At 39.9% G+C, this 27,472-nt stretch overlaps 1 protein-coding gene across 1 annotated transcript in view; it reads left to right on the plus strand.

Annotated features, from left to right (window-relative positions):
• The window catches only part of NECAB1 (N-terminal EF-hand calcium binding protein 1), a 51,649-nt gene that overhangs the window by 21,091 nt on the left and 3,086 nt on the right, over positions 1–27,472 (plus strand). Inside the window, exons 4-11 of the mRNA XM_050971860.1 lie at positions 2,663–2,676; positions 6,181–6,192; positions 8,645–8,742; positions 17,969–18,105; positions 19,330–19,442; positions 21,797–21,873; positions 25,658–25,711; positions 27,149–27,261. Of these exons, the coding sequence (XP_050827817.1) occupies positions 2,663–2,676; positions 6,181–6,192; positions 8,645–8,742; positions 17,969–18,105; positions 19,330–19,442; positions 21,797–21,873; positions 25,658–25,711; positions 27,149–27,261 (618 nt within the window). The remainder of the gene's footprint in view (positions 1–2,662; positions 2,677–6,180; positions 6,193–8,644; positions 8,743–17,968; positions 18,106–19,329; positions 19,443–21,796; positions 21,874–25,657; positions 25,712–27,148; positions 27,262–27,472) is intronic.

Here is a 27,472-nt window from a genome sequence, read left to right on the forward strand (position 1 = left end):
AGGGTCTACTGGGAGTAAACATTTTCACAGGCATGGTCCTCCAGCTTAGGGCACTGAGACCCCCCCTTTGTCCTTCACCTGTGTTGAAGACAGAGACAAAGAATGCATTAAACACCTCTGCCTTGTCCATGTCCCTGTTTGTGAGGTGCCCATCCACATCCTTTAACAGCCTGATGTTATTTCTATGCTGCCTTTTGCCAGTAGGTCATCGTTTGAGCTTGGAGCAATGCCAGTGCCTCCATGAGAATACTTCTTTCTTTGGTATCTACTGTAGGATGTGATCAGAGATAGAGCAGAGCAGGCTCTAACTTGAGGTTGAAAGGGAAAAAAAACTTCATTACTCTAAAACTACAAAGAAAAACACACAGAACACATAGAACACAAGATGAAAACCTTCTAAATTTCTTCCTCCTCCCCCCACCAAATTTCCAATTCTATTACCACCCTTTAGATAATTAATTCTCAGTTCTTTGAGAAGAGAGGAGTCCCTCTTGCACCACAGACTTCCCCAGGAACCAGTCGAAACTTCTCGTGTTTCCGTGTCACGTGTGGCACCGCCTCGGAGAACATTTGCATTTGCCATCGTGACATCTTCCTTCCGTGTCCAGTGCTCTCACCACTGCACATGGACCAGAGCTGCTTCTAGGGTTTTTCCCTTTAAGGATACTTTGTCCACTTCTAAAAAGAGCACAGTCCCTCTCCTGTTGGGACACCTGTACCCCCCAAATTTCACCCCCTGGGGCTGAGGGGTCTCATGAACAGAGATTGTCTGAGGGGTCTCTTGAACAGAGATTATCTTCTTCTTCTTCTTCTTCTTCAAAGACGGAGGGCACCACCCCCACCCTCCTCACGCGTCGTCTCTGTTCACACACTCTCACATCACCGCACTCTCCTGGCTCTGAGCCATCGCCTCCCCCTAGAATGCAGTCTCTGTGTCACAGGAACACAAGGGGTTCTGCTGTGGCTATACAAGAAAAGTCCAGCCAAAGGCCACTCCATCATCTCCTCCCACCTAAGATTCTTCTCAACATCTTTTCAATCTCATCAACTTCAGGAGGAATCAGCATTTGCAAGGTTTCCATCCTCCCCAGAAGGGTTAAAAGTCCCAGGCTCTGCCGGTTTGCTTCATGAACTCCCACGCCTGGCTGCCCTGCTGGGCACCCCCCTTCTCCTTCACGCTGGGCCACTATCACAGGCACCGGCTCTGTCTCTCTCCCTCTCTCCAGGGAGGGGAATGGAGGATGGCTGCCCGAAGCCCTTGCAATGTTCTCCTCCACCCTTGGGCCCAGGCCTGGCCTACCTCCCTCCGGCCGCATGGCTCCCCTCCCCCCCTGCCCAGCTCGGAGCCCGGCAGAAAAAGTCTGCTCAGTCCCAAACCAGAACTCAAAAGAGAAATTCCCCTGGGAGATCACAGCTTTTAACCCCCTGTGTTCTCAGAGGCGTATCCATGCTCTCAGTGGACAAACCAAGTGCCAATATTAAAATCTGAACACCGATTGGCTTGACCACACCATCACAAAAACTTCATTTCCTCTCAAACCACGACAGTAATATACTCAAAATAACTTTTTATTTTCTCACACATTTCTGGGCAGCTTCGACTCCAGTTTAGCTCTGGCTGTGTGAATTTTCTCCCTGCACTGGCAAGCTGTGTCTCTGTATTCTTCCCATGTCACCTGACCTTGCTTCCCCTGGGCACACACCTTCCTTTTCCAAAAGAGGATGCCTGTTCAGCAAAGCTGACCTTCTGCCTTACTTGCTTGATTTCTGACATTTTGGAATTGCCTGCTCCTGTGCATTTCCAAGGAGTGTAAGAAACCAAAGTAAACATTTTATTTTGTCTAAGAATAAATAACTTAGTTTCAGGTTTTTGGGGGGTTTTTTGTCTTTTTTTTTTTTTTTTTTTTGGTTTTTTGGGTTTTTTTTTTAGAATCATTTTGTGACAAAAGCAGAAATTGAAACATTGTCCTCTCCTATAGGGTGAAAACTCTGATATTTGCTCTCTGTGGCAAAAGAGCCACTGTGATGCTGCATCTCATTTCCTCATTTAGGTTTGTGTCATTCAGACTCTGCAAAAAAAATCATAGCTCTGCAGCCCTTGCACAGTCTTCTACAAATTTTAGCATACACCACAAGTTTTAATATCTTTATTAAGCCTCTTTTAGCAACACAAAGGCTGTTATAGCTGGGATGATTAAGGTGACTTGTCAGCTATGTAGTCATCTCATCCCTGTGAGTCACTGCTGAATGCAAAGGACTAGAGGGGGTTTTTTTCAGATGAGTTCTTAGTCAGGGGAAAAAAAAAAAACCTTTATTCTGTCCTTCGGTCCTGCCACAGGCAGAGCAGTAAGTGATGATTCTGAAGTTATCCCTTAGCCTGGAGCTAAGCAAACCAGGCAGTAATTTAGTGAAGCAAAATGTGGGATAGTAAAAGAGCTGACCCCACTGCCCATGTCAGAGCCCAGAGAGCCAAGCTGGCTGCTGCCTTTGGGAGCCCAGAGGCTGCACAGTCCAGGTGGATCTGGGAAGCAGGAAGTTTGTCTCCCCAGGGACAGAAGCTTCAGAAGCTTTGTCCCACTTCTGCCCCCTCTTCCCCCTCCCTTTTCTGGGACTGGAGGCCCACGCCTGAGCTGCTTACAGCACTGCATCCTACTGGAAGCAGTTCTGCCTCCACTGGTAAGAAACCTTGAACAAACCTGAGCTAAAGGTGTTGTTTGCTGTTGCAACGGAGCTGTGAGGCAGAAAATCCTTAAAATGGAAGACTCCTTTGCAAAACACCCTCAGTAGTGTTGGAGCAGTTAACCTCATTTGCTGACTTAAAGTGAGATGGTACACAGGCTTTCTTGTTGCAAAGAACTGACAGCTTTTTGGCTGAGGTTGTCCATGGATTCCTGTCCAGTTACCCTTGCAGTTAATTCCTTTCACTCACAAATTATATGCTTCTACTCAACAATAGTCAATACTAGCTTCAAACTTTCAACCCTAAAACCAAATTTAGCAAAAAGACATGCAAATGGGACTGAAAAGATAGTTCAAGCTTTTGAGACAAATCCTTCTTGTATCTGAGAATGAAGAGAGATCTGAAGAAGAAAGTGTTATCCTTCTCCAGCTGCAATTCATGGCAATGATTTTCCTAAATTAAGTTAGTTCATAAAGTCTTTCATATAGTATTGGATTCTTCAACAAAATTACTTCTTTATATTTCAGACTCTATGCTCTGTAAGATATTGCCTTTTCTTGTGGTGCAGGGAAAATACCTAGATCTTCTGCTGGTTCCCCTGCCTAGAGGTGCCTTTTGTCCCATAGAACAGTGTGTGTCAGGTCAGTGGATCCATGGACCCACAGCAGTGGATGAGTGGAATAGCTTTAACCTCCTCTCCCCGCTGGCTGCCCCCAGTCCATGGCTAACTGTAGTGGGCAGAACAAAAGCACAGCTGCTTTGCAATTCTGCTTTTTGGACCACTTCCAGAGGTACCACAAATAAGCCCTTTTGCCATGGTTCATTCAAGTGAATTTGCTTACTTTTCCTGTCACTGACCAAAAGCTATGATCAACTTTTCAGTGATCAGGACTGCTCAGTGTATTAGTCCTTTAGAAGTAGCTCATATTTTTTAGGTAGAGAACATTTTAGACACGGACAGGTAGAAGGACTGCATCTAATAGTCAGAAAGAAAATTGAGAATTATCATTCTGATGTGATGTGAATACATTTGCCTCACTCTATGCTTTGGTTGCTTATCATGAGTGGAGGGCTGGTGCCTGGATGTGAGTCATCCAGAAAATATTGTTAATAGCATGTTCAGCATGGCCAGATTGTGGGTCTAAGCAGAAGCATCCTTGCCATCTGTACCCACTGAAATGAGGAACATGTGCTGCTGCAAACCCGAGTACTGAGTTACAGAAACAGCCCTCTGGTGTGCACCTCACTCCTCAACTGTTAAATACTTGCCAAACTTCTTTAATTATTTCTGTAACATCTTGCAGGGAGCTTAAAATTGTTTGTCTGCAGCAAAACAATTCCGAGATTCATTCACAATTTGGTTTTGAAGCGTCATGTCATTATTTCAGAGAGAATGAAATAATCACTGACACAAAATTATAGCTTCCCTGCCTAGAACAGCATTCCCTTCAAACAGGATGCTGAGAACAATGAAGTCTCCAAGGGTGTTTATAACAGAAGGAAATTCTGAGTATGCTAGACAGAAATCTATGTTGTTTATGTCTTTTCTGTGCTTTTTCACAGGCTTGCTGCACAAAATGCTTCAGATAATATTTTCTGGTTATTCTTATGCCCAGTTCTAACTGAAAATGAATTCAGCACCTGAACACTTTTCCATTTTCACTGGTAGTCCATTTGCAGCTGTGCCACTCCTGTCAACAGGACAAACAGCATGTTGGAAACAGGGATGCTGAAAGCCTTTGAGCCACTCCCTATGTCACTAACAGGGGGCTGAGGATGTTGCAAGAGAACAGGCACCAGAAGGGATTTAAATATAAAATTTGAAAAGAGAGCATGAGTTTGACTGGTTAGAAATGTGAAAGGCTGTTTTAAACACAGCTGTCAAGCTGTGCATTAAGAAATGCAGAAGTGTCTTTTGCATTAAGTCGTTAGGCAGATGATGTGAAGGAGCAGAAAATGCAGGGACAATGAAAAAAGAGTAGGCATTATAACAGCAAACTCCTGTCCTTTGACCTCATCATATCCTGTCAAGGCTCTTTGACTCAGGCAATTTTCCAGCTTTTAGGGTTTGAGTTTGCATTTAAGAGGTGAACATCTGGACTATTCCAAAATCAACTGCTGAACTGCAGAAGTGATGGCCAGACACATTTGATCATACATACTGTAGTGATCTGTGCTAAACAGCCTTAAGGAGTTGCAGACACCTTTCCCCATCACATGGTTTGTTTACCTGAGGGTTGAGCTTCACAGCTTCAGCACCAGTTCTGACAGACTGAATTCCTTTATACCTGCCACCAAGGTCATTGGAGAAATCAGGTGCAAGTCTCATTTGCAGCCATCTCACTTGGCCTGTTTGAATGCAGATAAGAATCACCTTCAATTAATAAATGCTGTGTGCAAATCTCATTTACATTATCAATTAAAAGCGTTCAGAAGCTTTTATAGCCCTGAGTATGCAAGTCTGTGATAATCCAGGATCCTGCAATTTCTATCAGCTTCTCTCCCTTGTGAAATAAAAGCCAGATGTATGGAAGTTAGCAGTGGAGAAAGTGATTTTAAGATAGTACTGTGTCATCATTTTATTAAAAGGTCAATTAAAAATTCCATTAAAAAGATAAGTGAAAAAATACTAAGTGCAATCAGCCGTTCAGTATTCACCCCTCAGCAAGATTCAAAGAGGACATTCATGCTTTTAAGTTTTTTTAATAATCTGTTTATTTTCCTCCTTGGAAGAAAAGCAATATGCTAACTTTCAGTAATGAGCTGTAGGTCAAATGTGTTTTTCTTTTAACTATTAAGGCCTTGCTTATGAGAGAAAATATCACTTCAAAGTTGATCAAGATGAAATCTGCTTCAAGCAAACAGCTTTGAATTTAATAGAACACTTCCCTGCCTTTATGTATTTATATAATAATGACATGGGAGTATGGCAGTACATCTATATTCTTCACAATATTAATTTTGCCAAAGCTAGTAGTGGTGAAATGGTCTGGCATGGCCAGAAAGTCTTAGGAATTATGTGTGCTCATGGGCTATGTCTGGTTTTATCCTTCTCCTGCAAGGCTCTCCCATAGAACATTATTGTGCAGCAAGGATTGCAAGCTGGAGGAAGTTTTTGGGTTTTTTCTTCTTTAGCACAGAAGGCCAAGGTCTCTGAGCTTTGCTGTCCAGCCACAGAAGGGTAGTACAGGCAGAAAGGTGGAGAAAAAAACCCCAAGCCAAAAATGTCTGGTGTTTAGAAGGATTTCTGCCAGAACTGGGGCCAAATGTGTAAGGGCTGAGGAGCAGCCACTGCACTGTGATGCACAAAGGCTGAACTTGAGAGTGAGTTTGCAGTGAGTAGGAAGGTGCCAGTGGGAATGGGATCAGGAATGGAGGCTGAACCTGCAGCCAGCTTCAGAAAGGCTGCAGCCTTCTGCCCTAGCAAAAAAAAAAAAAAAAAAAACATTACTAGCCTCACTAACCTTCTATACTCTTATCTTTCCAGCAATCTTGACAAGAAGAGCTCTGTGGTAAGTTCTTGTTTGGGAAAGAACATAATCTATGCCTGCAGCAGCCCTGTGCAAATAAACATGCCATGTGATTATTTTTTTTCTGTTTAATCTTTGTAGCTCAAACAGAAAATAATTTCCACTCAGAGAACTCCTGGGAAAATGCAGATGGCTTATAATCTTTTCAGACTCTGTCATCCCCTACGTACAGAATTTACTTTGAAAATATTTTTCCTAATCAGTATTTCATGCTCTCTGAGACTTGGGATCTTTATGTCTTTCAGACATAAAGACAGATAGATAGATAAATAGATAGATAGACAGATGATAGACAGATAGATAGATAGATAGATAGATAGATAGATAGATAGATAGATAGATAGATAGATAGATAGATAGACAGATAGATAGATAGATAGATAGATAGATAGATGGATAGATAGATGACTTGTATTTTATTTCCCCTCAGTGTGAGATATCTTTTCGAGTTAGTTTCTCACTTTAACACTTGTCATATACCCCCACTAAAAGAAAATTCATTACTTTCCTCCTACTTGAGCCAGGGAGAATAGCAAGCTTGACAAGTTCTATCATCCTTTGTCACAATAAAACTCCTGCAAGGCCTAGATTTTGGCCCAATTACCCATTTCTGTACCTCATTCTGAGCTGTGAGTCATTTTCCCAGCACCCTGTTTGCTCTCCAGCTTATCTAACGGCACCTGATTTAGGAGTGCTTCTTGCAGCAGAAAACTATTTACAAATGTTTTTGCAGGTTTCCCACAAAATGTCAGAAAAAAAAAAAAATCGTACTTGTCAACCAGACAATTTCTGAGGGAGTCATGGCAGCCTGATAAGTTTTCCAATGGTCAGCAATGCTGAAGACCTTTAAAAGATGAACATATTGTCAAGTTGAATACCAGTTTGTTTACTCACCTACAGGGTGACATGGCCAAGAACCCCCTAAAAACCACCTCACCCTGTGGCTTATAAATACATGACGAGAGGCTTCTCTGAAGTGAACTGGGCTGTGACAGCTTCTGCTGGTTGAGCATCTGGCCAAAATTGTATAAACCTGGCTGAGGAAGAGAGGTGGTTTTGTTCCACATGGATTTAGGGCAGCTGATGTTGCACAGGCTTGCTGGCCTGGGGGTGTCAGTCCAGCACTGACTCTGTTTATTGTCTGCTTTGATTAAATACAGGCTGCTTCAAATGCCTTCTAAATCCTTCCAATGTTGCCACTAGGGTGTTTCTCATCTGTGAATCTGGTACTGAATTTACTCAGTCCATATTTAAGCTTGTGATTATAAAGCTCTTTCTGAGCTATATGAGTTCATCTCAGAAATGAAGCTAAAAACCATCCAGGGTACTGATTAATAATGCATTTTAATTCTAAATAATTTCATTCAAACTCTCAGCAATACCAGGCACATTACAGTGCTCCTGGTAACTTATGTTTTCATGATTCCCCTGAGAAGCTCATGCTGACCTCTTAAAATCCCTGAAGGGCTGCTATTTATTATTTCAAAAAGCTCCTATCTAATCTTGTTCTTCCTGTCTGCCACTTAGATGTTGATATTTGTGCCCTTCCTGGTGATCTGATGTCTAAATGCCTTGTCTAACACAGTCTCTAAGCTCTAACATAATTTTGTTTTTTTATTTTTCACGCTACTTCTTTCCTGTGCTTCCCTCTATTGTATTTCACCACATCAACCAAATGGGAACTCGGGTCATCATTTCCCAGGTTTGCTTCCTCCTCTTGCTGTTATCCCTCTGATTTTACACCAGCTCTTTCTGTTAAGAAGTCCTTTGCTTTGAGAAGATACACAGGGGCATCCTGCAACTTGTTATTTCCACGATTTTCATTAAAATTATTTTGCATACATCATATTTGTTTGAAAATATCACAGCACCTGGGACTAGAAGCTGATCTGGCCAACTCATGGTCTCTTCATTTCTCAGAGAAACAGCTGCTCTCAACCAGCCCTGCCTCACAACAGCCCCCACTTGATATTATCTCCTCTAAGGGCTCTACCAGAATTACTCATTTTCCTATCAATGTAATCAAATTCACCACATATATATGAAAACTTCACTTGCTGCTAGTAATTGTAGACTATTAGACTGAAATTTCAATTTAGAAAGAAGATGTAGGTATTTTGAAAATAAGTTTGTTTCATCTGTCAAAATGATATTTACCTCTTTTTTTTTTTTTTAATTTGACTGCTCATTTATTGAAAGAAAATTATTTAGAAAGTATGGATTTTGGTATTTTAAGTATGCCAGGAATGATTTTACAGAGAAATAATACAAAATTTAAAAAGAAAATTATCCTTTTCATTGTATCTCCTTTTCATTTTGCATTTAGGTATTTCATAATGCTGTAACTTAATTCAGACTTGATAAAGCTAATATTTAATGAGACACTGATTTTTGAGGACATTTGTAGGTGATGTGGGGTTTTTTCTTCTTTTAGATTATTTTTCAAAGCACTTAGGAGAGTATGAAAATGTCGTATGTGTCCTGGAAGACTTGAACATAACCATTCTGAAGGCAATGGACAAAACAAAGAAAGTAAGTAAAATTTGTGAAATTTTCCTTACATTGTCTATTTTGCTTATTTGGAGTATTTCCGGTAGTTTTCTTATTTGAATTTACTAATTCATATTTAAGTTCTTCCAAATATACATGTTTGTAGCAAAATCCAGTAGGAAAAGTCTTGTCAAAATGGTTGTATACAAAATCTTTCAAGTCCTGTCTGCAAACTATTACAGTCTGGATACAGCCAAAATCTTTGTGAATGGTCTGAAGAATGTTCTTTGCATTTTTGTATGAAGAGAGTTCTGTGTCTCCTGCCAAATGTGAGTAAGTATCAACAACAACATTTGGAAATAGACCAAATTTGAAAAAAAATAGCTTGGTGGGTTGAGGGAAACCTCCTGGCCAAGAACAAGGTTTCATTTCCATTTGAGGCCTTTTAAACAGAAGCAGAGGTCACAGAGCCTGCCAAGAGGAGGTGTTAGGGCTGCTGCCCACCAGCACAGCGAGGGCACCTTTACCCTGGTGGGAGGAGGTGTTTCTCAGGGGAGGAAGGTTGGTTTATCCACCTGCACATCTGACCAGGGATGTGGCAGGGCTGCAGGACATGCCAGGCAGCCAACCCACCTGGCAATTCACTGTGGTTGCACCTGCTCCTGTGTTCAAACCACATCCCAGCTGAGCAAAAGTGCCTCAATACATGGGGTGATTCCCTCCTCTTCCCTGGCTGAGCAGTTCAATGTCCTGTGCAAGGTGGAACAGCTTCAAAAGATGAGGGAAGCGAACCCAGATCCTCCAAACCCAGATCCACACCAGGCTAGTCATCAAAACCAGAAATTTCAGCTAAAATTATTCAGTGAGATCCCCTGGAGTCAAAAAACCCCGTTTGGTTTTTTTCCCAGTTAATCAGTGGAGAGATCAATGTGGAGAAAGCTGTGCACTTTTAGTGAAGCTGTTATCTTTGGTATTTGGGTGTTTGCAGGAGTGGAGTACTCATACATTTTACATAACCTGCCAAAATAAAAACCCAAAAGTGTAGCTTATTTAGAGCTGGAGCCAGGAAGCTGAATGTCTGTTCATTCATGCTGTGCATCTTCCACTCATAATGAACGGGCACTGACTCACTGAGTTGTTGAGTTGGATATTAAAAAGCAAAGGATCGGTTCATTTTAGCTATGCATAATTTTTAAAAAATAGCCATGTGTATAAAATACTGCTGCTGAAGGGCAGGATGTCATCTCATAGCAACTGGAAGTAAATAAAAGACAGCATTTAAGAGTTACTTCAGAAGTTAATTACAAGGAGAAGTCCCAGCAGAGTAATGAGATTATAAAATACATGTACTGGCCTGACTAGAAATATGGATAAGAAAATCTGGAATAATAATAAGCATTTCATTTGTCTACTTGAAGAACCCATCTAAAATATAACCAAACCACAATTTCTTTGAATTTTATTTTCTTAACTGAGGATTCAAGTCTAATGGGTTTTCTGTCTTTCGGGATACTTCAGCTGACTCTTTGTTAGAGGTGGCAGAAATAGAGCAAGGGTAAAACTGGAAAGCACTTTTAATTCCATTTAGTAGAAACTCTGTATGAACACAGTCAAACCAAAAAGGTGTCCTCAAATACTCTAAAATAGAACTTTCTGCTAAGGATATGCTCAGGCACTACATCTTTGTATGGAAATTAAATTTTCAATTGAAAGTTTGAATTTTCAGTTCAAAGTTTGGAACTCAGTTCTCAGGAAACAGATAGGTTATGTGACCTCATTACCTGATAAATCATTGGAGTGCAAATATTAAAATTTCTGTCTATTGAACTTTTTAGTTCAAGTTTTACTTAAGTTTGTGGTCTAAATCTGGACTTTGGACATCTAAAAACAGAGCTGGATGTGCAGCAAAAGTTAGTTAGCTCATTGAGATAGAGAATAAATGATGTTCATCACCAGTGACACACAAGATGTGAGGCAGCTCATAGCTCGAGCTACACTCTGCTCAAACAAACAGGTGTTCAGAAATGGTTGGTGTGGATTTAAATGGCCATTGACATGCATCCCAGGCACGACTTGGGATTCCTCTCACAGTGCAGCATAAAACTTTGTCACCAGTCTGCCACTGCAGCCACTGAGTCCCTTGAACAGTCACTGAGTAGTAGCAGCATTTATTACCATCTTCTGAGTGATGTGCTAGTTGGAAAATTCATATATAGAAAAGAATTCTGAGATTGGATACCTGCACTGTGGGACCCACCAGCACACAGTGTATCTGCAGTGGCTGAGTCAGTTTCCAGTGACCCAGACCAGCATGATTCCTGTGTACTTTATTGCCCTCTGTGGTCTGAAAGAGCTGTCAGCACAGCTTTTTTGAACTGAGTTTTCTCCAGCCTTCCAGTCCTCTGCTCTCTGAAAGTGAAACATCATCATCTGTGGCAGAAAACACTCCAGGGTGTCAGCAGGTTCAAGAAGCTTTGACTTCCTTTCACTGTTCTGGGGCCAGATTCCTCCTGCCAAACCAACCTAAACTGCACCTTGGAAGCTCTCAGGAGTGTAGGGACCGTTCGTGCCTGATGGGAGGTGCCAAGGTAAAAATGCAGGGAGTGAGATTTCTCCAGGAACACCTTTCAGCAGGGAAAAGACTGAACTGCATTTGGAAGCAAGAGACTTCAATCCCATCTAAACAGAAGATGACTTTCTGTTCACTACTGTTTGCTTGTGCTATATCCTTACAGCAGGAAGGGAAGTGATGACCTCTGGGTGCACACTACTCCTGTAAATACTGAGGTACAGCTCTTCTCTTGGAGACAAAAGCACAGCAGGCTGGCATGGGAAGGAATGGCAGACAACACAGGAAAGAAGGGATGAAACATTGCAAATTTTCCCTGTTTCAGACTCTGCAAAAGTCTGATTCTTTACTTTGGAGGACTTTCTTCTATCCTTTGCAGCTCTTTTATGAAAGACACCTAACAATCTGTGATAGCAAGGCACCAGACTAGGTGAACTAGCAAAATGCATTTGAGCAGTAGTGATCAAAACTGATTTATTTAAGGCTGGTTTTAATGCAGTATTTACATACACAAAACATAAACAATAATTTTAGGATGAAAACAAGACAGTTCTTTAGTGGAGCTACAAAGTTCTTGAATAGCCTTCCAAGTTTTTTGGGGGAAAACACCCTAACTGCTTTTTGCATGTTGCTTGTAAAAACATAGTGGGGGGGGGTGTGTGGTGTGCAACAGCAAGGATTCAATGACAAACACAGCATGTCTAATTATCTGCTTCTATGAAATCATTAATTTTTCTGCTTTGCTCAAAAAAACCCAAAGCTAAGCAAAGTCAGTGCAGCCTTATCATTATTTGAAAATTTCTTGATTAGTCTAAAAATAGGAGCCAGTAAAGTAAAAGAGAAGATTATAGGAGCTGAGAGAGTAACACAGGGCTTGAAATTTAGTTACTGATAGTGCATTTATGGCAATTATGTAAATCACTGCAATCTTGAGGGTTGATACCATTATAAACCAGAATGCCTAGATTTTTTTACTTGCATGTTTGACTAATAGTAACAGTAGCATTTATGTAAATTTTATCTCAAAACAAATTATCTGGGAAGAAAGATAAGCCTTTGTTGACAATGGTGTTCCACAACTAACATTATATTTCAGCAAAAATAAAGCTTTAAATTGCTTTTTTGTTTTCACAGAAACTGTGTTAAATTGTCTGGCACCTATTTTTCCATGAGGTTAGAATTTATTAACATTTTTCACAGGATATAGTCTTGTTCTCTTTGAAATTACACTTTTTACAAATGCACCTTTCATAAAATTAGTGCAATGAATAGCTGCTGCACAAGAAAAACAGGTATTGCTCTGTTTATCCTGAGTATTAACTTTCATGCACTAACTTGGAAAACAGTTCATTTGTTCCTTTAGATTTATTGCTAATTTTTTATGTCAATCAAAAATCATGGCATCATTAAGGTTTAGAATCATTCAAGTTGGAAAAAATCCTTAAATTCATCAAGTCAAACCATTAACCTCTTGACACTGCCAAATCCACCACTCAACCATGTCCCCAAGTGCCACATCTACACATCTTCTAAATACCTCCAAGGATGATGACTCCACCACTTCCTGAGAAGCCTGTTCCAGCCAGTAAGTGAACTGTCTGTCTCTCAACTGAAGAGAGGAATGCTGGTGATAATGCTAAATATGTCACCAGTTCCACCCTGCTACCAGGCAGAGAGGGCCCTACAGATAAATGCTATTTTTGTCTGGGATCATTATTAAATTAAGGTTTGGACTTTTTATTTTGTTTATTTTTAAGATTGTGACTATTAGTGCAAGTCGAATCAAACCAAGATAAATGCAAAATGCAAGCAATTAATTCTGAGGAGTCATGCAAGGATAGTCAAGACATTCATGCCTTTCCTTTTCTCTTCTAGCTCCTTGAAAACTCTTGGGAACTTCTTTGATCTTTTTTTGTGGCCTACTGGGTCAAAAAGATACAATGCTCAAATTTTTGCCAGCAGCAGAGAAGATGTGTTTAGTCAAAAATAAAGATAAAACAAAACAAAAAGCACTTAATTTAACATTCATGCCTTTAAATAGAAATTATTTCACAGCAGAAAAATAAACATTTAACTAGTCATTCCCCTCCTGACACCTATCAAAACCACCAGAGACTTTGATGTTTTATGTGTAGCGGTGCAACCTTCTCCCTGCAGCAAGGGTGTTGCACATTTCCCTGCTAATATCAAACACAGCCAAAACAGTTTCTTGTCTCTAAGCTATCTGGTGCACCTAATAGCACTTAAATAGGGGTTACTTTTTATCCATGCATGGATTCTGTGCACCCTATTATTGCAACAACAGTGCATTACTGCTTCAGTAATCCCAGCCCAGGGAGTGACAGACTGTTCTGAGAGATGCTGTTACAAATATGTGACAATCTCCTTTCCAATCAGCCATGGCTGCCTATTTTATTTCATTGCTGCTATGTCAGCACTGCAGATGGTTAGTAGAAATTGTCACTGTGCCAATTCTCTAGGTAGAATTCAAACACATCATCTATGCTAAATATAGTACTTGGATAAACTTGTAAAACTTGTGCCATATTCAAAGTTGAATCTAATAATTGGGCACATCCTGCCTTTGATCACTTTTACAGTGAGGGTGCTGTAAAAGTTACATTTGTGTGACATCAGTACATTGAGCATCACTCAATATGGCTTCTAGTGAAATGAGGATTTTATTCTGATGCTGTTTAGATTTCTTCCTACAGTCTGAAGAATTACATCTTAGTGATTTCATTTTAGTGAAGTTATTCTGACTAATTTTATATCCTCAATTTAAAAATGTAATCCAGGGCATTGTCCCTCTAATTTGGCATCTTAACATACCAGGGCAGGAGACATTCCATGATAAAGGGAAAGTTAAATAGATTATTTCTTACTGAGTTCTACTCAGTGATAACTGCCTTTCAGTTGACTTGAGGGTATTTTCTGTAAAGATAAGCATAAATATTTTTGTGAAATTATGTTTAATATGACATATAGATAGGAGACAGAAAATTGCTAAGTAATATATCAGTAAGAAGTGTCCCTCTCCATCTCAAGGAGCTGCTCATCTGGTAAATGGAGCAGCAGGGTCAAGGAGAGAGGGCTGAGGCTGGTGCCAAAGACTGAGAAGATCAAGAGCTGCTGAACCTTGGTAACCCTGAGATGGGGACTGCACTAGGAGATTCCTAAACCCTGCCTCCTCTGCCTTTGTAAAAGGAGAACCTCTTCTGCACTTTCCAAAATAGCCTTTAGACACTTTTAAAGACCACAGTCACCTTTTCCACAGTGAAATCATTAATTATGTGCATTTTCATTTTCATTAAACAAATCTTTGCTGCTCACAAAGGTCACAGTTGCCTCTTGATGAGGAAAATGTGGAAAATTGCCCTGATTCATTCACACTCAGTAAAACTAACAAGCAGAACAATATGTTAACACAGACTTATTTCATCTGGACTGCCCAGACCTTGGTGCAGTGTAATGTGTATGCTAATGAACAGTAACTAACAGCTAATCAATTTCAAGAAGTGGGCCATTTTTCTGGTTTATGTTCAGACACCATCCATGGGTCCCATTACTGATTGGTGGCACAATGCACTGGCAGTACAAATCCTGGGCATGCCAGTTGAGATGATTCTACCAGAAGAAAAACTTAATAAATTGATACAAAAATGTTGTACCAGTGTGCCTCTAGTAAAACACAAAATAAGGTAATTTTCAAAGGAAATAGAGTGGTGAAGTGATACTAAAGCATAGCTACTAATTTCTCAGTGCTGAGAGCTGGGCTTGAGGTTTAAATTGAATTGTAATGGACAATCTTTTTCCCTCCATGACTTAAATTACAATTATTCAGATCATTTAAATATCCTGAATACCTTCTTCTGTGATCTTTGAAGAGCTTTAAAAAGACAGGTAGTAGTTATTTTTCACAGGGCTGGAGCTGAAGCTGCCCAACATTGCTGGAGCTCAGAATTTCTTGACTCATAAACTCTTTGAAGAAAACAAAAATTGTAAATAATTTGTAATTATTTGCTCAACTATTTGCATTAAGAAAGTTAAGTAATTCCACATAGAACAGTTGTAAGCACTAATATTTGGGTAACATATACATAAGGAAAGGGTAATAATTCTAGACTGCTGAAGATGATGATAGCATCCTTCCTATCTTTCCCATCTTCAAAATTAGCTCTTTAAATCTGATAAGGTAACTCTAAGACATATCTAAAGACCACAAGGACCTTTTTCATAGGGAAGCCTTTAAATATAGAGGTTATGAGACAGAAATATAAAGAAAAGAATACTAAATCCCAGTGCAATGCACAAACTTGGAGTAGTTCTGATGAAAAAATCCTATTAACTTTAAACACAGGAAAGCTTTTCTAGATAATTTTTTTTCTCAAGGAGTTAGAAAGCAGAAGCCTCAGACAGCAGGAAGTATTACACAGCTAATGTTTATATGATCCCCATATCTATGAGAGCCCACCTGAACAGTTTGCTAATTGAAACAATACATTTAGTTTGTAATTCAGCATGCCTGTATCAGACTTACCATGAGTATCATCAGAAAGCAATATCAAGATATTTGCAACATTTACTTTCTGGATGCCCAAAATTTTAAAACACAATTCAAAAACTTACAAGAAATGGTCAGTTCTGGGACAATTTCTTCACTTATTTCCAAGAACGATGGCAAAAGCTGAAAAACAAATGAAAGTATACCTTGGATTTCCACTGAAAGGTTTCAGTTATCTGTCCATGCTGCACAGATTCACACATGTTGTTCTAACATGCCAGAAAATCAAAGTTTTTGGAAATTAAATGATCTCTCAGGTTCCCTGAAGTTTTAAATCAATTACAATGGAGACAGTTTAGAAGAAAAATAAAATAACAGCTTTCCTATTGCACAAAAAGATTAAGTAATCAAAGAAAGGTTGCCATAAACATTATTATAAACCAGTGTGAGTCCTTCAGGTAGACAGACAATCTCTCATGAGCATCTATTCTAAAATTGTGTCAATGAAAAATTATTTGTTGGAAAGTGACTCACAGCTGATTAGTCTGAAGACAGAATAAGTAAATGTAGAAGACCTCGAAGCTTTTGGCTACATAAGTAACTTCTGATGATTTGTGGGGGGTTTAACAACTGAGATTTCTGTAGCAGAAGTCTTCCAACAAGAAATAACAGATATTGTGAAAACATGGCTCTCATTTGAGAGCAGAATGCTCTTAAAGCTATTATCTGACAATTTTACATTCAAATTTCTAAACATCTTCTATTTGTGTTCTGACTGCAAACACATACACGGAAAAATTCTAAGTCTAAAAATCAGAAAGGCATTTCAGGTGTTATTCACATTGGAAAGAACATGGAATACCTCAAGAATACCAAAAATACTCAAATGGGTTCTCAGATAGTGTAGGAGGCAATACCCTTGAAGTGACAGGTCTTCTTTAAAGCTTGGAGTGGGGGACCAGCATCTCTCTTCAGATGTGGTGACTAAAGAAATCTCTCGTTGCAGGGACCTCATGTTTTATTAAACTGTTTTAGATGGAATTGTGCCCAAAGGTTTTTCAAGATCAGTTGAGTGAGGAGCCAACAAATTCATTCAGACCTTAAGAGATGTAAATCTCTTTTCTATCTCTGTTCCTCATGTGACCTCAGCACAGTAAGCAGAGACTCCTGGGGTTCTATCCTCTCTGTTACATTTATTATTGAGAAAAAAGAAAGAGGGTTTTTATATTATTGTAAAGGTGCCCCCCCTCACAAAGCATTACTTACATATTACTGCAGAACTGCCAAATCACAGAATCACATAATGGGCATGGTTGGAAGGGAGCACAGTGGGGTTTTGCAGATTTAGGCTTGTGAGAAGCATCAAATTTGACCCCAGCCATGGAAATAAGATTTATTGGGCCAGGGAGACAACAGGCATAAAATTGATTTCTGAAATTATCTGCACAATAAAAAAGCATAAATATTTTTTGATGCATACAAGAAATTGGAAATGCCATTATTCAAAGAACTACTACAAATTGCTAAGTATAGGTGCAAACTTTCATAATAACCAAACTCTAGTTTAAATTGCATTTAGATGCATTTAATTAAATTGTGAAATATACAGATATATGGTTTCAAAAGTAATTAAACAAATTAAAGGAACAAAAATCAGTCAAAGAGTGTTAAATTCAGAAGGCAACCTCTCCCACACAGTCCTTCAGCCAGCTGCTGGTGGGATTTTTCGGGGGAATATCTTAAGCATGTGCTCTGCTCAAAGACTACTCCCATAATCAATGTTTGAGACAGGCCAGAGGGCTTGAGAAACATCCTTTCACAAGAGTGGATCTGAATTAAAACTTTAAATTCAGTTCTGCAGCTGTCAGTCTTAGTTTGGCTTTTCCACACTTCAGAAGTAATGTGGTGCTGCCATCAGCTGGAGTTGTGGATGTAAAGAAAAGGATCTTTTTGAGTAAAATCTGTGTTGTGTCATTGTCTACTTGAGCCTCTCAGTTTGAGTGGGAGCTGTGCCTACATCTGGAAATTCAGGGGGCTTTTTGTCCATCAACAAAGGTTGTTAGCATGGTTTACATGTATAAACATGGAAACATCCAACCTGCTTCCTTCCTGAATGGAATCTGAACCTTCCCTCGGGTATTTCTAACTTGGTAAGCAAAGCTTGACCTTTTGGGGTTTTTTCATGTAATCCTTAGGACTATCAGGATGCTTCCAGTTTGGAGCAGTTTGTGACTCGCTTTCTTTTGAAGGAGACACTGAGCCAGCTGCAGTCCCTCCAGAGCTCCCTGGAGTGTGCCATGGAGAGCACGGAGGAGCAGAGCCGTCAGGAGAGGTGAGCAAAGCCCTCTTCAGCTGCAGGGAAGGGGGGCAGGAGTGAGGTCATGGTGAACCTCCACAACTGCTTTACATTGCACCCAGAAATCTGATGTAGGGAATAACAGGAGAAATAGGGATACACTTCTACGAACCCAATGGAGTTTTCCTAAAATGGAATGCATCTGATCCTATGGTGGGCTGCCTGTAGGACAATCATTTTGGTACCTGCTAGGTTCTCCTGACTTCTTTTTAAATCCCTGGACAGTTTATATCAGATGTAGAAACCAAACCACCGCAATATAAAGAGCTCTGGAATTACTAAGATGACTGACTGTTTTGTTTGTTTTTTCCAGCTTTATAATTTATCTTTTTTTCACACACAGTGAAAAATGTTGAAAGAAGAAATAGCCAGGCTTTTGCTTGTCACAGCTTCTTCCTAGAATATATGGCCATATTCTTGGTTAACTTCTAGCTCTACAAATTCTCAATCACCTGGGTAGCCTTCATCCATCCAAGGGTTTTAGCTTGATCTTCGTGATGAAGGTTTGTAGAATCAAGGATCAAAATATTTTTGAAAAGTTACTTGGTTGTATGGAATTTTTTCCTCAGTATGCTATTGTTAAAAAAATAGGGAAAGCAAAATACACACTGTTGTATTTTGTAGACAAAGAAGATCTTGAGACCTTTCTGTTAGAAATGTAATTTTTTTTTTCTGTTAGAAATGTAATTTTCTTGTTTGTTTTGCTGTTAGGTTTGAGATCCCCTGAAGTACAGGAGTAATATCTGGTTTTTGCCAGCATCTTGACTGTAGGAATCAATCAGGTTTTTAAAGTCTGAGGGTGCACCAAGCATGCACAGTGTCTGTGCACCTCTATTCATGCCAGTTCCTCTGCATTCATGCTACAAAACTGTGAATGAAAAAACTGTGAATGATTACTTAGGTCAGGTCAGAACCACAGCATGCACAGATACTGACCTTGAGATTTGTCTCTCTCAAAGATTTTGGCTTCTGCCAGCTTAACCCTCTTCTTTTTTTTTTTTTTTTTTCTTTTAACTTCTTTAATGACCTAATCAAAATTAATGAGTTACAGTGAAAATCCAGAAAATAATTCGGTGCTCTTAACAGGTATTTCTTTTTATTTAATTCAAAAGGGAACATAAAAGCCTATTTTTTGAGAACAGAGAGAGAAGAGCTCCCCCACATATTTTTTCTTAAGAAGTCTCCTGTGTTTCTGTGCAGAAAAGATCCAACAAAACCAGAAGTGCTCTCAGTTCAGTGGCCAGGAAAACGCTTAGCTCGAAGGCTTCAGAGGAACAACAGCCTGTCATCAAATAACCCTTCTTCTAGCACAGGTATGGTATTTCACATTTTAAACATATAGACATGTAAGAATATACACATACCTTCCTCTGAATATTTTAATTTAGATATGTAACTAAGATACTTTAATGAAAGAAGACAATTTCAATTTAATATAGAAGATATTACCTGAAAGCTGAGGAAAATTAATGTATATCCATAGATCTGAAATGAGAAAAGATAAAAACTTAATTGTGGGCCAAACTGTGTGTTTTGGATTGATTCAGCATTTTTTAGGCAATCTGTATTGCCTGCAAATATGAACGAAAAGGTGAAGGCTATAACATATACAACCAAGTTCTCTGCCATGACTCACATCTCAGCTGAGGGGAATAAATAATAAATAGAAAGGGAAAATACAAAACCTGAAAGAAAATAATATTTCATTTAAGATAATGCAAAAAAAAAAAAGGTCTGCAGCAGCATTTCTGCTTTGGAAGATGATGGAGTACTTTGGTAAATGGGATTCTTTGGAAGCAGTAACATTAAGCATGAGGCTGCAGTGAAGATATCTCTGTGCTTAGTTACATCTCTCAGAATCAAGGCATGAGGATGACTGAAACAACAAAATATGCAGTGGGTCTAGCTCACTTCTTGACCATGTGCTGACCTGTTCCTTTTGAGCCCTCTGCTGAGGACCTTTCTGTCACTCACATTCATGACTCCCTCCCTGCCACTCACCAATTGATGCTGTTCTTTGAGAGCAGTGACACAGGATGATGTTTGGTCTCTTGTGAATTCATGTTCCTAACAAGGAGGGTCACAGAGCCTTGTAGCTGCACTCCTAATTCAGAAGGAGCCCAAACAAATGCAAGCTCTACCAAACCCACTTACTGTATTGGTGTAATCTTAAAGAGCTGACATTTTCCTCCACAGCTCTACAAACAGCTGAGAGCTGCCTACTTTCCTACACAAGGTTTGTGTTTGTCTTGGCACTTGGTTTTCCTGCCTACTGCCAGCTGCCCACATGCACAGTAACACTGTGGGGTGTCTATGCACCCAAGGCTCAGGCCAGAGTTTCTTCAGCTTCTGTACCTGTTCAGGTAAAGCCACACCCTGCCTCCACTCCAGACCACAGCTGTGGTTTGTTCTCAGATTAGGATTTCTTTCTTTGGTCAAAATATCTGCAAGTGACACAAGAAATGAGAAGGTTGATAAATGTGGATAACAAGAGCATTTATTGAAAAATCTTCAATTTCTGATAAATAACCTTCCTCTCTCCTTAAAGCAATCACTGATGTACACATTTACATGGTGGGTGATGTCAGAAACTTCTTTAATAATGCAAATATTTGTTTCCTTGAGTATTGTCCTTTTCATTTGGCAGACAGTTTTCATGAGACTTTAGCAAAGCAAAACTTTGCAGAGACATTAGAGAGGGACTCACAGAATCAGAGAATATCCTGAGTTGGAAGGGAATCATAAGGATCCTCAAAGTCCAGCTCCAAGCCCTGTATACTGCCATGCCCAAGAATCACATCACGTGCCTAGAGCATTGTTCAAATGCTTCTTGAACTCTTGGTGCTGTGACCACTTCCCTGGAGAGCCTGTTCCAGTGCCCAGACACCCTTTGGGTGAAGAACCTTTTCCTGATATCCAGCTTAATTCTCCCCTGACACAGCTGGATGCCATTCCCTTGGGTCCTGTCACTTGTCACTGTCACCAAAGAGAAGAGATGGGTACCCATCTCTCCTCTTCCCCTCACAAGGAAGCTGCAGACTGCCATGAGGTCTCCCCTCAGTCTCCTCTTCTCCAAACTGAACGAGCTGAGTGACCTCAGCTGCTCCTTGTGTGGTTTTCCCTCAGGCTCCTTCACCTCCTTCGTAGTCCAGAAGCTTGTGCCTGTCTAGAACAGTGTTGTCTAGCTCCAGCCTTGCTATATGACATCAGATTGGCTTGGATGGGGCACTGAGCAACCTGATCTAGTAGAAGGTTCCCTGCCCGTGGCAGGGGAGTTGAAATTTGACAATCTTTGTAGTCCCTTCCAACACAAACCACTCTATGATCAAGTCACTACACAGAGAGGAATATACCTGCAGTGGAGATGGAGAACTCTCTTCTGTTACCAGCATGATTTCAAAAGCACTGGCATTAATCTATAATGTACTTTTCATTCTGTCTTGGATTTCTATTGTATCTTACACAGAAAGAAAATAATTTATCAAGAATCAAATCATGCTTTCCTTTAGCTTCACCTAAATGAACATTGAACTAGTTGCAGCCCAATCTTTGAAAAGCCAAAAAATTTGCAGGGTATTTTTGTTTTTTTATAAAATACAGAAATACACTGTATCTACCAGCAACTTATCAACATTTTATAAATGTTTATCTTTTATCTTTTTCAAAGGTTGGTTTGAGGAAGACAGCCAATGGGTGATCCAGATAAACAGACTCCAGAAGCTAATTGATAGACTGGAAAAGAAGGTGTGCAGGCTTCTTCACCTGTTTCTTCTTTCATTTTCAGTAAATGAATCCTTAAACCACAAATGTTTTCAATGCCCCAGTTGCAACATTACCTAAGAGAGCTAACACTCATTAGATGCCTACATTTTTCTTCCACCTTCCTCTTTTCTATTCATGGCATTATTTTTCTATGCTCTCCTTTCTCCCTCCCATCACCACAGATTGAACTTTTCATGTGAAAAATGTGAAAAATTGTATTTTTCTATGACTGGAGGATGTTAATGTATTCAATAGGGCTTGTTTGGGGGATCATGCTATAACCTTTCCCTTTTAGGATCTGATATTTTCTTCTTCCTCTCTAGACTTTTCCACTAAAGCTTGACAGAAAGTTTTGTTTCCTCCTTTCCCATCACAGAATACTGATTTATAAAGATTAAACCACTTTCCTTATCAGTATAGTTCAACCAAACTGTACTGATGAAAATTTTCTGATGAAAAATTTTTGGGAGCTGGCTGCAGCAGCCCCCAGAGCCCAGAAACCACCTGTGGTTCCCACACCAAAGCAGAGCCCTCCAGGAGTCTGACAAATCACCCATCTGATCAACAATGCCAGGGCTTCCCAGTGCTTCTAAAATCCTGGGCCACATCTGTCAGTACAGAAAATATTTATTCTTCATTATTACTCAGACTTGATTGCTACTCTGCTGTTCAAAAATTGTCTTATAATCTGTGTGTGATGATATCATTTTTTTTATTTTATTTTTTTGGATAAGAGAGAACAGCAGAGGAAAAAGTAAGGTTATAAATTCCTGAGTGGCTCTCTGTATTAATTTCCCTATTGAAGGACAGACAATTTCAGATACACACTAGGGGAGTGGCTGAATTAATTGGATTTTGAGACCCAGGGTGTTTCTTCCCCTGTGTTCACTGGAGGTGAGGTTTTGAGTTGTGCTCTCAGACCCAGGAGTAGCTCCAGTCCCAGTGCAGCTGATGCTGTTCCTCCCCACAGGTCAGTGCTCACCAGCAGTGAGACTGTGCCTGCACTCCAAAGACATTGGCATGGGTTTCTTCTCCAGCCCACACACAGGCAGCACTCACAGGGACATGAAACAGCCTGATCCTCTTCTTTCTTTCTAGCTGATTGGGATATTCCCCTGTGAATATTGTCATCTAGTATTTGTGGCTGGACCCATACCCCTTACCCAGGCCCTGGCTCAGACCTTGGGTCAAGGCAGAAAAATGTCTCCTGTTACTCAACCACTAATCCAACTTGAGTTCAGTAGCAAGTTATATTCAGATAACAGTTAAGTAAGGGATTTAACAAAAAACCCCAATAAATGGTGGTGATTTGGCACAGGTATTAGCAAGAGAAGCATACTGACCTTTCTTTGCCATTCCTCCCCCCCCCCCGCCCCCCCCCCCCCAAATAAATTAGGGGTATGCCCCTAATTACCTTTCCCCTTTGGTCCCAGTTTGGTATTTCTGTTATCTCAGCCTAATTATTGATTAGCTGCATGTGCCCCACCCAGCACTGCTGGCCTTGCTCCAAAAGGAGCCCAGTATTCCCTTTGGTTATCCCTGCAGTCTGACAGTCTCTCCCATCACTTCTCCTTAACCAGCTGTGAAATGTGGCTGTTCCTTGTGGCACTGTCCATGACTTCTGTCAGCTTCTCCCTCTGCTCCTTGCCATGCTCTGCAGCTCCTCGTGGTGTGCTCAGTGCAGGAAGCTCTGGCCAGGGAATATCTGTGAGCCTCTGTCCAACCACTTCCTCTCAGGGTCATTTCTGCATCCTACAAAGGCAATTACACAGCAGTTGCCACATTAATGGCATTTTAGTAGCAACTTGATCTTTTTCTGAATAGATATAAATTGGATTTTGAAATGTCAAAGTCCACCATGAAAGGTAAGTTTGGCTTTACTCCCCACTCAGCTTTGGAAACAGCAGCTCGCTGCCCTGCCACAATTGCCGCCTGACATGGACTGATGCCAAAAAAAAAAAAAAAAATTTAAAAAGAATATTACTTTTAAAAGAAATAAACCTGGCATTCAGCAGTAATGCAGTGCAAATGTTACAGAAAGCAGCCGAACATTTTGTGGTAAATAAACTTATAACAAGGACTTTATAAAATGATCAAATTTCCTACAGACAAATGACAGAGAACCTGAGTCTGAAAAGGAGCTCTGTGCCAAGGGGAAGCAGTGACAGGGCATAGACCTCCCATAATTACCTCCTTGTCAATGTAAAACTTGATTAATAAAACATAGTAATTACATAAGTCTAATTTTTCCAGTAGACAACCTATCTATTATATTCACCTTTGCTTAACTATGCATCTACTTGAATTTGTATCTCACAGTCATGTCTGACTGTGAGAGGCATTAAATACCAGCTGCATGTCAGACTAAAACCCCTCTTTTTGACTTTGCCCTGAAAAAAGATAAGAAAGGATTGCACAATCATGCTAAAAGGCGATTTCAGAAGCCACCACTTCTCAGCTGAGGTGAGGTAGGATTGCAAAGGCATTTTAAAGCCTCTGAGCTGCATCTGTTTTTATTTCCAGGCTTTATTTACATATCCTGGCAAAGAAAACAATTATTTTCTTGCTACATTTAGATAAACTTTATGGTACTTCCTTGAGTCATTCCTTTCCTCTCTTTTTCCATATGTTTTCTGACAAATAATGGCAGTGAAAGTGATCTTTCACATCAGGAAAATGCATTTTTCCTTCAGTTTTTTTAATCCAAAGATTCTGCTCTGACAATAAAGCTGGCTGTCTTTCCCTTCCCACACACATTTCAAGACTTCAACTTCATAGCAGCTTCTGAATACTTCACTCCTGCCTTGCTCTGCCACCTGCTGCTGGTGGAGGTCCTCTGCTCATTTGAATTCTACCTGCACATCTCTTGCTGGCTTCTCAGTGAGTACAGCATCTGTGCTGCAGAGCAGCTGCTACCTGAGCTTAATCAATCCTCACCCAGGCTGGGAGTGGAAGAAGATTTTTCTCTTTGTTGTGTAAGAACTGTGCTCAGTGAGACGTGAAGCACCACTAACAGAGTGTGTTTTGCTCCAGCTGCTTATTGCAAATCAATCTGCTTTTTTTTCCTCAGGCACGTGGATATTTTTCAGAACATTGTAATGGCACTGGGTTAGGAGGTACTGCATGTGCCTGGCAAGTAAAGAATGACTTTTCTGTGTGCTGCTGTTTGGTGTTTGTGTGAATCACTGATTCCTGAAGTGCACATCCAGTTTGGGTACCAGGTGTACTCACAGACTCATCTCTTTGCTGCTGCCCAGCCCATTCTCACAGCAAGGGCTGAAGACAGGTTCAGAGACCTGACCTGGACCATCAAGCACATCTCTTTCAATGCTAGAAAACAGCCCCTTGCAACCACAGATTCCCTGCAGGGAAGTTTACTCTGTGTAAATTCTTATAGTTGCACAACAGTAGCTGATAGTTCATTTCAAATTGTATTCTTGCTCATCTCCACAGTCCATGTGACAATTTGAGAGGATGTCTGTCTTTCTGTCTTTTCTCAGTTAAGTCCAAGATACATTTGGGAACAAGCAGATTTGTTAAAATGAAAAGTCACTTGCCAAGCACTATAAATAAAACAAGACAGCCTGGGCTGGAATCAACCACTGAGGCATGCAAGATCTCGTAAAACTTGTGTTTGACTTAGAACTAATAAAGAAGGGATTTAACTTCTTGAGGTAGAACAGAATCTAGTTATTGGAATAGTTTGTAAAAAATGTAATTATTGACTCTTCTTACAATTTCTATTTTCTTTTCAATTGCCTCAAAGGACCTAAAGCTTGAGCCACTTGAAGAGGAAGTTTTGGAAGAAAATGCAAAATCTGTAAGTACTGTTCATGATAATGATTCTGACATTTTATTTTAAATACCAGGAATTGAGACCACACCTGGTCTCTTTCATTAAAAAATAATTTTAAAAAATCTTTATCCTCACTTTTTCCAGGAATAAGAATCCATTTTAGTTAGCAGAATGCACTCTGTAAAAGGCAACAGAACAAAATTTAGAATATGGGGGCAAACCTTTTATATTAACTTTTTACATTGTGTTTAAAGAATAGAGTGAGCCAAAACCTTAACACACATAAGGAGAGAAATTAATAAGATTTATCAAATTTGGCGGCAATACTTATGGAGTGGAAGCTTCTCTGCTCCAAATGCTGCATGCATGCTTTAGCCATTGTTGTACAGCCTGCCTCCCTCCCTCCCAAAGCTGCTATAGGAAATCTTATGAGGTGAAATGGAAGAGTATCTCATGCTCATTACAATCTACAAAACCAAAATTGTGACCAGAAATAAACTTACTGTTAAACAAGTTTATGTCCCAAGATTGATATACTAGAATTCCTAAATTCATAAACCTAACATTCATCCATGTGAACCTAAGAAAATGCTAATCAAATATACATTAAAAAATTATTTAATCACAGGAGTTGCATTAGATTTATATAAAATGAGATTATGCATTATTGCTACACAGACGGCTTATAATCCATCATAGTACAGTATTCATAATCAAGGCAGAAACAAGTCAAAAACCTGCATGAGAAATTAAGTTGTACTCATTAAGAAGCACATACTGTTGCTTTAAATGTTCTATTGGTAAAGGTGACAAGCTTCAATAAATTAATCAATGAATAAACAACTTGAAAGAGCTAAATGATAATTATTTTAATTCAGGATGGATAGGTCTTCTGCACTGCTGACTGTTTCCATAGTCCTGTTTATAAAGACTGTTCATTTTCCTGCAGAGGAAAATGAATTCATTTCCCTCTATTCATCACTTAATGTGGGCTGTCTTAGGCATCTCAGTCAGGTGAGGGGCAGGGCTCTAAAAGGTAAAAACAATGGAAGCACCTTAACAAAACAACAATGCATCCAGTGCAGGTTGTGGGGATTTTCTCTTATCCCAAACCTCACACCTGCTGGCATACAGATTCATTTCAAGGAAACACATTGACTTTATTACTGAACATCTCAAAGACCAGCCTTTGCTTTGCCCTCTTCTGAAAAGACTCTCTCCTCCAGAGTCAAGACAATGGTCTGAAGTGGGCACTCATGCCCAAACATAAAAGCCATGCTTGAGCATTTCTACTTCTCCACTCCAGATCACTAAAACAGGGACTGCAAACTTCAAGGGAACTTTTGTGGGTTTTCTTCTATGGTTGTGGTTTTATTGTTTTATGATAGACTTTTTCTGAGTTTAAACTACAAGAAATTCAGAGGAAGCTGTGGCAGTAATATTGTCATGGTTTTGTACCAGCACATAATGATCGTTCAGCACCAAATGTCTGTGAAAGAAGAGAAAGTGGAGAAATTCCGTCTTGCTCTGAAGCAGTACCTGGAATCTGCTTCTGCTCAAGGTGGCTGCTTGCAGTAAGTACAGGGTTATTGTCCTGGGCCTGAAGGAAGAAATGTAGTCTTTTTTCTTTAATAGCTCGAATTATTTCTGAATAGAGAACCTAGGACACCTTTCTGAGTGGGTTATGGTGTGTATGTAAGACAGCTTTTAAAGACATCTAGAACTAGACAGAGATGTCAGAATGTGCAGATTTTAGGTACTATCACAAAATGACTGTACATCCCA

The sequence above is a fragment of the Serinus canaria genome, chromosome 2, assembly GCF_022539315.1.
Source record: "Serinus canaria isolate serCan28SL12 chromosome 2, serCan2020, whole genome shotgun sequence".
In the NCBI taxonomy this organism is placed as follows: Eukaryota; Metazoa; Chordata; class Aves; order Passeriformes; family Fringillidae; genus Serinus; species Serinus canaria.